Here is a 13114-nt window from a genome sequence, read left to right as displayed (position 1 = left end):
AATTAAATTTTACCTTTTATTATATAGATATCAGATTATATATTCTGTGATAACAGATTTTTTTTTTACAACTAAGACTAGACTATTTTTCCCTGTTAGCAAGTACAGACAGAATTGTGTAGTATGCATCAAACAAATCTTTCTTCCTAAATGATGGCAAGACTAAGAACAAAAAAGAGAAAGACTCTGAGCCAGGTGCAATGGAAGGGCACAAAAAAAGAAAATGTGAAAGCAAAGTTTATGAGATATGGAGGCTCGAAGTTAAAGTGCCAACTTCAGGTAAAAGGAATTCTAGGAGAGAAGGAACTATTCTGAGAAATAATGAAGGTGATTTTTTTCAGGATTTGAGAAATATAAAATACTTCTGATTAAAAAAGCAAAGAATATCTAATGAAGCCGGGCAAGACTGAAGGCAGGAGAAGGGAATGACAGAGGATGAGACAGTTGGATGGCATCACCAACTCAATGGACATGAGTCTGAGCAAACTCCAGGAGATGGAGGAGGACAGGGAAGTCCGGCGTGCTGTAGTCCATGGGGTCACAAAGAGCTGGACACAACTGAGCGATTGAACAACAAATCAAATAGGCAACAAAAAGATTATGACTTAGCAAGTCTGCATCTGGGTTTATCGTTGCCTTCTCCCCTGCAATCTCATTCTGGCTCATATTAAGATAGGTAGAAAACCGCATCCATACAATGGAGTATTATTCAGCCATAAAATGGAATTAACTACTGATACATGCTACAACGTGGATAAAGTCTGAAAACACTATGCTAGGTAAAAGCACTCAGACACAAAAAGCCACGTATTTCATAATTCTATCTATCCTCTTTATCCAGAGATTCTGTATCTGTAAATTCACCAGCTCACTAACATTTATTTGTAATTCTGAAATCATTACGTTGAGAGAAAACTTCAACTCTTCCCCCTCAAAGATGAGTCAATTGGTGACGTTTTTGTTATACTTTTTCCAAATAATTAACTGATAACATGATGCAACACTCTTACCCAAGAGCACATAAGAATCTTTTCATTACTTTCTCGGAAAATGCTTCTCGTATACTAGCATTCTTGTGTATTTCTTTTCCAACTTCTTCAATATTATTTTTACTGACTTCACCCCAAAGTCTGACCTGCAGCCTGGTTCTTTAAGTATTCCTTCAACCCCAGCTAAGAATGGCTTTTCACATTTTTAAAGGGAGGGAGAAAAGGGGAGAGAAAAAGGAAAGAGAAAGGGAAGAAAAATCCCTTTAAATTTAATCATGGATCATAGGTTGATCTCTACAGCATTAAGGGAGAAAAGATACTTGAACAAAACACTAAAACGGTCATTTCTATGCTTTAAGAATGGTTTCCCTGGAGGCTCAGATGGTAAAGAATCTGCCTGCAATGCAGGAGACTTGTGTTCAATCCCTGGGTCAGGAAGATCCCCTGAGAAAGGAATGGCTACCCACTCCAGTATTCCTGCCTGAAGAATTCCATGGACAGAGGAGTCTGGTGGGCTACAGTCCATGGGGTTGCAAGGAGTTGGACACAACTGAGTGACTAACACTTTCACTTTGGTAATTATCAGCTACTAAAACAGAAACAGATTGAAGGAAATCTGAAAAGTATTCAGCAAAGGTACGTAACACGGGTTGTCCAGGAAGGGTATTTCAGTTGAGTTCAGTTCAGTCGCTCAGTCGTGTCCGACTCTTTGCGACCCCATGAATCGCAGCACGCCAGGCCTCCCTGTCCATCACCAACTCGCAGAGTTCACTCAGACTCGCGTCCATCGAGTCAGTGATGCCATCCCCCAAATCACTGCAGACGGTGACTGCAGCCATGAAATTAAAAGACGCTTACTCCTTGGAAGAAAAGTTATGACCAGGAAGGGTATAGTAATCACTATTTTTGGATCAGAAAAAGGAGTGGAAAGAATGTGGGATTTAAATCAGAAGACCTGAATTAATTTTCAACTATGTCGCTTAAAGTTAAACTACAACCTCATCGGCATGTTTCTTTCCATTTTACAGTTGATAAAAACACCACCACTTACTTTACAGGGCTGTAAAGATTACATGACACTCATTCTAGTATTTTCTGACCACCTATCAAATACAATATACATACTATGGATTCAAGCTGCAGTGTGGTACAATGGAAAAAGGACCTTCACCATTCAAATATTTATGAAGTGCCAAACTACATACCACACTCTCTCAGTGCTCTGGGGAGACTCGAGTGACCACGACAGACCCAAGCCAAGCTCTGCACAATGTACCATTACGAAATGTTATCTGCTGTGACCGGAAAGGATGTTATGAGAGCATAAAGAAAAGGCAGAATACTCTGTCTTCGAGGAAAAGGAATGACTTTCAGGGGAAAGGATGAAACTTAAGTGAGAAGAGACATCTAAATGAAAGTCTTCTCAGAAATGAGTCACAGAGTGTGTGCGTGTATATGTGCATGAACATTAGTAGTATCGTCCCACTGGTAGATCAGAAACGCTTGTGGTGCGAATGTATAAATAAGGACCAGATAATGACATGGTATGCAAGCTTCTTTAAGAAAAATGGACTTAATTTAACAATGTAATGAGGAACCATTTAAAACTTTTCAGTACAACTTTGACATGAATGCAGGTATATTTCTAAAATGATCACTCTGGAGACTGAATGTAGCACAGACTGGAAGGGCACAGAGTATCATTCACTATTCTTAAGTGGTAACATTATTACAACTATTACTACAAAGACACCATGATAAAAGTAACTCTTCTTACAAGGATTAAAGAACAGTCTCTGCCCTTGAAGATCTCATGGTCCTGTAGGGAGAAACAGGCATCTAAGCAAGTAATTTTAGGAACCTGGTAAATCTGCTACCACTGTATAGAAATACAGAAAAAGGAAGGCTGGATTAGAAAATCACCATTTGTTAAAAACCATAGTTGCACGAGATTCAGGCCAAATCAATGGGCGGATAAATTTCACAAAAAACCAAGTATTTGTAATTTCTAAAGGTGCTCCTATATGACACGTTTTTTATACAGGGGAAAACAGTAACTTTACATTGGAGAAACCTAGGAGACACCACCTTAACCAAGCGATCAAAGTTGACAATGCCAGTAATGAGATAAATAAAACCAAATTGAGGGGTATTCTAGAAAAATTTTAGAATATTCAAAAATGTGAAATTTATAGACAAAGACTGAGGAACTATCTCAGATTAAAGGATACTAAAGAGATAAAACAATGTAACACTTGATCTCAGGTTACATTCTGAATCACAAATTTTCTTTTCTTTTTTTTCTATAGAGAAGAGTATATGCACAACTGGCAACATTTGAATGAGGCCTTTTTAAAAGATTAATAGTATTGTTTCACTGCAATTTGCTGATTTTGGTAAGAACACTGAAGTTATACAGAAGAATATCCTTGTATTTGGGAAATAAACACTTAAAAATATCTAGGCACAGTGGGCGTCAGATCTGTTAACTTGCTCCTTTTAAAAGTTAAAAAAAAAAAAAGAAAATGATGAGGTAAATTTGGTAAAATGCTAACACTGGGGAATCTGAAAGAAAGGTTTAGAGGAATGTTTTTCTGTTTTTAACTACATTTATCACTGGAATGTGCTTTACATGAAGAATACATAAAGAATAGTATTCTTTCAGTTTTCCTATAAATCTGAAATTACATCAGATTTAAAAGAACATTAAGAAGGAAATTTTATATAGTCTCATTATGGTTATATATAAAACTGGATTATACCAACTTATCCGTACTCGAAAAACTTAAGTTTCCGACTAACTTGATCATGGTCCTGAGGGAAGAACAACATTCATTACAGGTGTTTTCTAGCCCAGAGATTCTATAACATATATAATCTTCTTAAGGTAAATCCTACATCCAAATCACTCAAAGTAACTTATCCTAAACAGAGTCAAGGCTTTTTTTAAAAAAAGTAACTTCACGGGCTATGGAAACATGATCATTATGTCTTTAGGGAAATAGAATTAAGAGCTCATGTAAAAGAATAAACTGTCAAAATGACTTCATTCAAAATTGGAATGTTTCGAGCAGTCAGATTCTGTATCATTTAGGTTAGGTGTTGGCAAACTTTTTCTGTGAAAAACAACACAGTAAATATTTTAGGCTTTGTCGGCCATCCAGTCTGGTGCAACTAACTACTTAACCCTACCAGTGCAGTGCAAAAGCAGCCACAGACAGTATGTAAAGAAATGGATTTGGCTTTGCTCTCCCTAAAACTTCATTTACAAAAAAAGCAGTGTGGCAGATTGGGCCAACTCATAATTTAGATATTATCTGATAATAAACTAATAAGTTATAAACCATGCTTGTCTTTTATCAAGTCAGATATTTATTACAAAAATTCAACACAGTGGTATCCAAAATAGTGCTCTTTGGGGACAATTCTGAATTTTAATGAAAAGGATAACTAATATTGATCCTTATGGATACAGAATAATCTTTACTAAGGATTTTGAAATTTATAGAAATTCAGGGCACATCATTTCATTTTGAAATGTTGCACAGTAGATTTCACATATAATATTAGTTAGGAACCAAAATTCCAAGCAGTGACAAAACCTTTTTTTTTGGCCACAAGGCTAGTGGAATCTCAACTCGGGGTCAAACCAGGACCCTCAGTAGTGAAAACACGGAGCCCTAATCACTCGACTGCCAGGGAATTCCCCCAAGCTCAAAACTTTACAGTTGGGTAGCTCTATATTATTTAAAACTTCTGTACAGAGTTCGATGCTTAACTTTCTAGCAAAATAATGTTTAATAATTAAAGATGTTTTGAGGGACTTCCCTGGCAGTCCAGAGGTTAAGACTTCGCCTTCCAATGCAGAGGGTGTGGGCTCGATCCCTGGTTGGGGAACTAAGATCCCACATGCCTCTCGGCCAGAAAACCAAAACTTAAAAGATAAATAAAGAAAGATAATGTCTTGAGATAAAGAATAAGGATAGTCCTCAAGAAAAGTCCACCTTATCACATATACAAAATGTTCCTTAAATCATCTAATCCAGAAGTAACTAACTACTCAAACTTCACCATAAAGAGACACACATCCTGTGACTTAAGTGTTCATAAAAGAGGCTCTGGAATCACTAGCCATCAGTCTCTCAGCTGTTTACCTGTAACTGATACTGCCAAATGCACAGGAACCTTACCTCTTCTTCTCATGATCCAAATGAATGAAGATTTTCCAGTCAAATTATAATTAATCATCACTTATAACCAGCTGTTTTGCTCTGTGAAGCGTAGGGTATATTTTCAGCACGAGGGGTGATGTACAATAATTCCTTTACCAACAGAAATATATGCACATGCCCCTGCTGAAAATGTCGCCCAGTTGATCTGTATGTGAAAATGAATACATGCTCATGTGTAGCAATGTGCTAAGTGATGTTTCTTGTTGAGGTCTACTTTAGGAGTCAAAAATGTGTAAGCCTTGTGGAACCAAGGCAGTGGTCCTGTGTATAGAGGTATAGAAAAAGTAGCTCACTTAATCCTTTCTCGCCAGGAGTCGGGATTTTCCCAGAACGACATCCATTGTCGGCAATGGACACACCAAAATAACGCCGGCGCCAGTGAGTTAACCACCTCTGTCCTCTTTTCACCTATTTTATTTTTCATGCATCATCCAACTTCCCAACCATCTTCCTGTTTCTTCACAGAATGCACGCTAGGTTCTTGTGTTTCTTCAGCACGAAGTTGGAAATGGAGTTGAGAAAAGGAGACACATGGTCAGCTGGTGATGTTAACAAGCTCCGTGCTGCCCTGAGAAGCTGGATGGAAAGGTTCAGGTTACAAGGGGGGTCATCATCAGGCCTGCGAGGACAAAGAGTCATTCCCGAAGCTCCACTCCCTTCCCTCCCACCCTCTTTCATTCCTTGGTGGTCCCTATGTCTGCCTTCACAGTTAAAGCAAGGGCTAAGAAACCTGAGGCAACCTCTTTGAGGTTCACGCCATCCAGTACGTAGACAGGCCAAGTGGAACACAATGTTACAGTGGCCCAGGAAGGTCAAGGAAGCTTGGAGTGGCTAACATAACCACAGTCTTAGAGCAAGGCTTTTTAGTGTAATCTTGGAATTAACACCAGCAACTAACAAGTGCTTGCCAACAGGTGCTTAAAAAAGGTTGGTTGAATAACATTTTCTTTTCTGCCAATGTTCACTCGAACACATAGGTGGAAGTCAGACAGAAGTAGTTAACTCTCTCAATGCCGGGAATAGGATGGATATATACAAATCATATCAAGGCAAGGTGTTTCTCTAAAACATGTTCAAATTATGGATCCCTAGCTAAAGTATATACATTTTAAGGACAACTGTAATCAGTTTTGAAATTAGAACCATGGTAAATGTTAATCAGAATGACAGATGAATTAAGAACTCCAGCACCAATGCATAACACAACATCACAGTTCAGTCAAGCAAAAACATTTCTCAGTACTGCGATTCTAGATGGGTAATGATTCCAGAGCAAATTATAAACTTTGAAGAAGGAAGATTTTATTTAATGACTTCCTTGATGCTAAGAACTGGGATAAATCCAAAGTATGAAGGTGAACAAGGATATGCTTCAGGTACAAGTAAAATTTTAAGTCTCAAGAGGATCAATCCAGATAGTACTGTGCAACCACGCTGATCTTTCAGATGGGAGGACAATAAGCAGGGAAAGAAATAATTTGGTAGGACTCAAAAAAATTTATGTCTGGAGTATGAATTTAAAGTACCAGTCATATCTGAGTTAAAGATATCCCAGAGAATAACATATCATTAAGATTATAATAAAAAAACTACCATATAAAGAAACAAAATACTTATTCTAGATTTTAAGAAGAGACAGTTTTTAAGAAATTAAGATGACTATGTCTTTTTTAAAAAAATTATGTCAATCAGACAAAGTAGGTCTGTCAGGGCTTTTCTATCTTCACCTGTGTGCCTGTCTCCACTTCCACCTCCCTTACTGAGTCAGTCTTCATACAGGCTCTAAAAGTAGTCTCCAAACACAGGAAGGACTTCTTCCAGGGACTCCTTTGCCCTCAACAAAGCAGGCCTTAAATAAAGGTTCACACATATGACTGCCCCAGGAACTCTTTCAGTTAACTGCAATTCCAGTCCCTGTGTTCACATGCTGTATCATAAACAGATTAACTCTGAATCTTCCCTTTTTTATTTATAAAAGGTCAGATTTCATAAGGCTTAAGAAGGCTGAGTTTATGCTGAGCTGTAAGTGATCAAAGAGAGTAGCATGAGTAAGAGCTCATATGGGCAAATGAGAGCTGAAACCACACCATCCTTAAGAAGGGTCTCAACACAGTAAATTACAAATGCAAAAATAAGCACAGTGCACAAACAACCGACTACTCATTCTGCTCAGTGTAAGGACAGTTCCCTACAGGCCCAATGGTAGGATGTAAAGAGTGAGTTTTGTAGTCATAAATTGGGAACTGAGAGGATCAGGTGTCCATTTTGCTACAAATCTGTATTCCTGGTTTATCTGGTTGTTCACCTCTGATAGAAGAAAGGAGGAACAGAAAAAGTGGCTGGGTAGCAACCTGTTCCCACAGAGCCCGCGAGACCTGGATCCCAGATCCAGATCACTTACAATCAAAATTTACCACATATCTCCTAGGCTCATCCTGTTATTCACTTCTGTGTTTTATCCAAGACCCAGACTGGGTTCTCCACAAAGAAAACCCTGCACATTATGCTACATACTTGAACAAATGATTATATACGTATTAGATGTAACAGTTCCAGAACTCTGTTTTATTCTTTTGGCCAAAGAAACAGGCTTTTAAAACTAGGCCTAGTTCAGAAACAATAATAAAACTGATATGAATTAGCTCCATATAAAGTTGTTTTACTGGAGCAGATAATTTACGTTCAGTCATTTTTGATGAGAACCTGCTAGAGTACCCTGGCTTTCCAATTAATTTTAACTAATTTCTAGTTAATCCAAGAAATTAATTCCCAACTATTTCCAACATTCATTTTTTTTCTTACACAGACTCTTCAAATGTAGACTCACGTTTATTACTCAAAGAATTTTTGTTTTTAATGTGAAGACCACTTGAATGACTAAGTTTACTATTGTGATATACTTTTGCTAGCAAGGAAAAAGGGGATATCTGTGTATTGGTTTGGCTGGTATCTCTGGCCAAAGTTTAAACGACATTATTTATAGAAACATATAATTGGCTGATAGAGAGATAGCATTCCATTTTTCAAAGGTACATACAGCTAGAAAAGTAAGTAATTCAACTGAAAGTTTATGGAACTCTAAACCTGGGTAATTCAGATTAAAATGAACAGAAATGTTCTCTTACCTTTAGGTCTTTCCAACTGTCCAGGAGCTTGGTGGCCAAATCACTTATATCTACTGTTTTGTCTGGTGGTTCCTGACTTCTCTCACTCTCCACATCAGATACACCCTCCTCTTCATCTTGGGATGGCGTTTCCTCAGCAATAGGTTCGTCGAGTTTTGCGCCACTGCTCTCTTTGTGTTCTATTTCAGCATCAGCCTCCAGTTCAGATGCGGGGAGCTTGCTAGCCTCTGCGGCAATGTCACTGTCGACTTTAGGCTCGGGCAGCTGCTGCACAAGTAGCTGCTGCGGCTGAGGCTCCTCCTCTTCTTCGATGGGGACATTCTCTAACTGGTCCAGGTCCTCTTTCCCGTCCTTGCCTTCCAGCTCGCTGGTAGCATCAGAGATTGCACTGTCCATGCTATTTTCACTTATAATCTTAAGTCTGCGAAACATGAGCTTCTTGGGGGTGTCTGTGTCAGCTTCTGCATTCAGCTTGGTGGAAGGATCAGGTGTGTTGAGCGGTGTGTGAGCACGTGATGTATTTTCACTAGAATACCCATCTCCTTCACTCAGCTGAGGGATAGCAGTCTTGGTTTGAGACCAACGTTGAATAATAGGAAGTACTTTGCTTTCCTCCAACATATTTTTAGTAGGAATAGGTAAATGTTCCAGAGTCTTTATAATCTAATTAAACACAATAAAAAAAAATCACTTTGTACAGTTAACTTTTCATGAGACTCAAATCAACTCTGTAGAAACAGGGGTTTTTACTGTCTTATTAAATCAAGATCTAAGTCTTATAATCACAGACAGATTTAAATGTCATAATATTACTTTCTTCTAGCATGGAAGGAAAGGTGTTTTATTTTTTAATATTTTTCGGCTGCACCATAAGGCATTATGAGATCTTAGTTCCCCAACCAGGGATCAAACCTGTGACCCCTGCAATGGAAGCTCAAAGTTTTAACCACTGAACTGCCAGCGAAGTCCTGAAAAAATGTTTTAATAAGACTGACCAGCAAAAATATAACGTGGAGCAGGTGACTGCTCACATATTATTAGGACTAATTTGATTAATATTCTCCACCAGTAGTTCTCAAACCCAAATAGATTTTTTTTTGAAAAATATCAACACTATTGGACCTCATCTTAGGTATGTTTTTCTAAAAAATTTCCCAAGTGACTGTGATTAAATGGTTGGAAACTATGCAACAAAAAATATAATTTAAATGTCTTATATACACACAAAAACACAGATATTACTTAACTTCCTTAGTCTTTGACAAACAGCTATATAGCAGAGATTCTCTCTTCATTCCAAGTTAATCATCCATCCCCACTCTCTGAAAATCAAGAATTCTTTCCAAAGTATTTCCCCACTGTAGTTTTATAGAAACCCCAAGGCTTCCCCAATTCCTATTTGTTGCTGAATCTTGAGAGAAGGATGGAGGCAAGGCAGTCACTCAATTCACCACTCTCATATTTCCGTTTTTAAAAGTATATTATTAAACGACTTTGGGATTATATTAGAACTTATGATTAAAAAGAATTACATTTAAACCAAGTTAGAAAATATTGTGTGGAAAGGTATAAATATAAGAAGTCTACTAATGATGCTATCAATGAACATTTATCTAGATCTTTAAAAACACTTAATTACGCCTCAAAATGTTCTTACTCTTGTCATCAAAATTCAGCTCTTTACTAATTGTTTAGAACCTCAGAATTCAACTTCCATATAGCTTCCTAACTTTTAAAAACTATGGTTTTAGCAACGCACTGGCTCTTTCATTTAACAATGATGTTATTGTATCTTGCTCTTGCAGTTCCCGGCTACCCAGTACTAACCTTTAAAAGATACCACAGGGAAAACCACTGGGCAAACTCACATCAAGAAAGGTGTGTGTAAAGTTACAGTTACAGAAATGATACTGAGATGATAAAATTTATGCAATTATTTAATATGGGTGATAATTATAGAGCTAAATTCATTATCCACCTGGCTTCCCAGGTGGCTCAGTGGTAAAGAATTCACCTGTAATGTAGGAGACACGGGTGGGTTCGATCCCAGGGTCGGGAAGATACCCTGGAGAAGGAAATTGCAACCCACTCCAAAATTCTTGCCTGGGAAATCCCATGGACAAGAGGAGCCTGGAGGGCTACAGTTCATTGGGTCTCAAAGAGTCGGACATGACTTAGGAACTAAACAACAACAAATTCATTATCACTGCTATTATCACAATGCCCTCAACCTAAATAATAAATTTAGTTGTTTTAAGAAACAAGCAGGTTGAATGTGAACTCACCTCTTCCTGAAGCTTCTGGTTACTTTCCCGGCCATCACCTAGTTCTGCCATCCAGATCCACAACAAAGACAACCCGTGACGTTCCAGAAAGGACTTCAGGCAAGACTGTGAGTGTGTGTTCTTCCATGGGGGATGGGAAGCAGGATGCAGGGTATTGGGGATTGGAGGAAGGAGACAAACAACACCAGAGATAGCATTAAAAAGGGCCCATAGAGAGGGCTGAAAAGTTCGTTTATATTCAAAATCTATAAATTCTGTTTTGATTAACTCAATTAGAATTGTGCAATTAATAAATGCTTTAGAGTAAGATTATAATCTCTTTTGATACCTAAAATGTCAACCTGGACTTTACTAAAGTTCAATTCTGGAGGATTAAGAAAAAAACTACATTCACCATTTTTACTGGAAAAGCTAAAGCTATTAAAAAAATTTTTTTTCAATTTTTATGATCCAACTTCTTGTGCAATATTTAATAAACTGGAATAAACATATTCCTGTTAAAATTCCTTGCTTTGAGATCATGTGGTAAAAATGGCCTTGGCATGCTAATAATCAAGTGAGCAGGGAAGACCTCTATTAAGAACTACTACACACACACACATACACAGGAAAAAAATCTCACCATGTTCTCTGACTAGAGAGAAAACAATATCTACTACTAGAGTAAATGATGCTGAACTCTTAAGACATTTTTAAGAGTACACGTTTTCAATGTCCTATAGAACTTGCAAAACCATTCTAAAAATAAGAGTAACTCTTATTAGAATTATTCCTTTTCATCATTCTGGATTGTAGTTTAAATGTCCCACCTCAAATTCAGAAATAAATAAAGTAATATCCAAGTGTTCACCTGTATGAGCTTGAGACAGGTAAGTTTCTGTTCCAAAGTTTCAATTCTAACCATTAGCCGGGATAAGCTGAGCACTTGGTTTTTATCAGAGAGACCCTCGCCATTCTCCATCAAAGCTTCTAGCTCCCCATCCACCTGAAACAGCAAGGGAAAAAATCTGGTTATAAGACAAGAACAACAACAAAACTCCAACTAATCTAATAATCAATCTGAAAAGATGCTCAACCTCACCAGTAATAAGGGAAACAAAATTAAGACCACAGTAAGAAACCATGTTATACTCACTGTAAGAAGTCTGATAATATCAAATCTAGGCAAAGACATGGATCAAAATGAACTTTAAATTTAAAGAATGAACTTTTATACACTAATAATGAAAACAAACTGATATGATCAATTTGAAAAGCTTCATTCACTCATCAAATACTTATCAAGCACTTATATATATGTCAAGTACAGTTTAAGGTGCGGAAGACACTGCAAGAAAGCAAAACAAAAAAATCTGCCTTTATGGGAGGGAAAAAAAATGTATCAGGTGAAAAGTAGGTCAGAAAAAAATAAAGCATTAGCTTGAAAAATGAAATCTTTGTATCCTCTATGCCTAGCAGTTGCACACCTATGAATAAACCCAAGAGAAACTTCTGCACTTGTGCATCAGAGAATCAGAAGAATGTTCATTGAAAAGCCATTCATAACAGCAAAACACTGCCAACAACCCACATGCTCATGGCCAGGCTGGATAAACTGGCATGTTCACGTACTGGAACATACCACAATGAAAGGAATCAAGTGCAGCCAAATGCAACACAATTTATCAATATTTATAAATTCTTATTCTTTAGTAATACTTTAGTATTTTGGGATATAAACTATCTTTAATAGGCCCAGGCACTATTTTTAATACATTCTGATAAAATATAATATACATATAGAAAAGTACTAGGTTGGTGCAAACATAATTGTGGCTTTGGATCATGAATTTTAAATCATTATAACTAGGCTCAAATTCATCTTAATTACTGAAAATAGGAACCATTACAATCAACACATCTTTGCCAACAAGAAATAAGTTTGTTTATTCCTATAGCATAAAAGTCCATGCTTAAGGATTCGACAAACTCTTGGAAAGCATTTTCTGCCTTATGCTGGTTGTAGAATCATTTTCCCTGCAAAAAGTTGCCAAGATGCTTAAAGGAGTGGTAGCTGGTTGACAAGAGGTCAGGTGAATATGGCAGATAAGGCAAAATTCCACAGCCCAGTTCATTCAACTTTTGAAGTGTTGGTTGTGCGACGTGCAGTCGGGCGTTGGCACGGAGAAGAACTGAGTCCTTTCTGTTGGCCAATGCTGGCTGCAGGTGTTGCAGTTTTCAGGGTAACTCACTGATTTGCTGAGCATACTTCTCAGATACAATAGTTTTGCTGGGATTCAGAAAGCTGTAGTGGATCAGATCAGCAGCAGACCACCAGTGACCATGATCTTTTTCTGGTACAAGTTTTGGTTTCGGAAGTGCTTTGGAGCTTCTTCTCAGTTCAACCGCTGAGCTGGTATTTGCCAGTTGTCGTAGAAAATTCACTTTTCGTTGCACATCACAATCCAACAGAGAAATAGTTCGCTGTTGCATACAATAAGCGA

The 13114-nt window shown here is 37.6% G+C and overlaps 1 protein-coding gene across 3 annotated transcripts in view; it reads right to left on the bottom strand.

The window, feature by feature from the left end:
* The window catches only part of SETD2 (SET domain containing 2), a 76463-nt gene that overhangs the window by 19291 nt on the left and 44058 nt on the right, over positions 1 to 13114 (bottom strand). For 2 of the 3 annotated variants that reach the window (XM_018066849.1, XM_018066850.1), the window contains exons 10-12: positions 11482 to 11616; positions 10632 to 10751; positions 8347 to 9009 (exon numbers count right to left, since the gene is read on the bottom strand). In XM_018066849.1, the coding sequence (XP_017922338.1) occupies positions 8347 to 9009; positions 10632 to 10751; positions 11482 to 11616 (918 nt within the window). Of the gene's footprint in view, positions 1 to 5629; positions 5798 to 8346; positions 9010 to 10631; positions 10752 to 11481; positions 11617 to 13114 lie in introns of all 3 variants that reach the window. The other variant, XR_001919964.1, reaches the window with a different exon arrangement.

The sequence above is a fragment of the Capra hircus genome, chromosome 22 (assembly GCF_001704415.2).
Source record: "Capra hircus breed San Clemente chromosome 22, ASM170441v1, whole genome shotgun sequence".
Classification (NCBI taxonomy): domain Eukaryota; kingdom Metazoa; phylum Chordata; class Mammalia; order Artiodactyla; family Bovidae; genus Capra; species Capra hircus.
The sequence above is the reverse complement of the archived record's forward strand: the minus strand, read 5'-3'. Positions and strand labels throughout refer to the sequence as shown.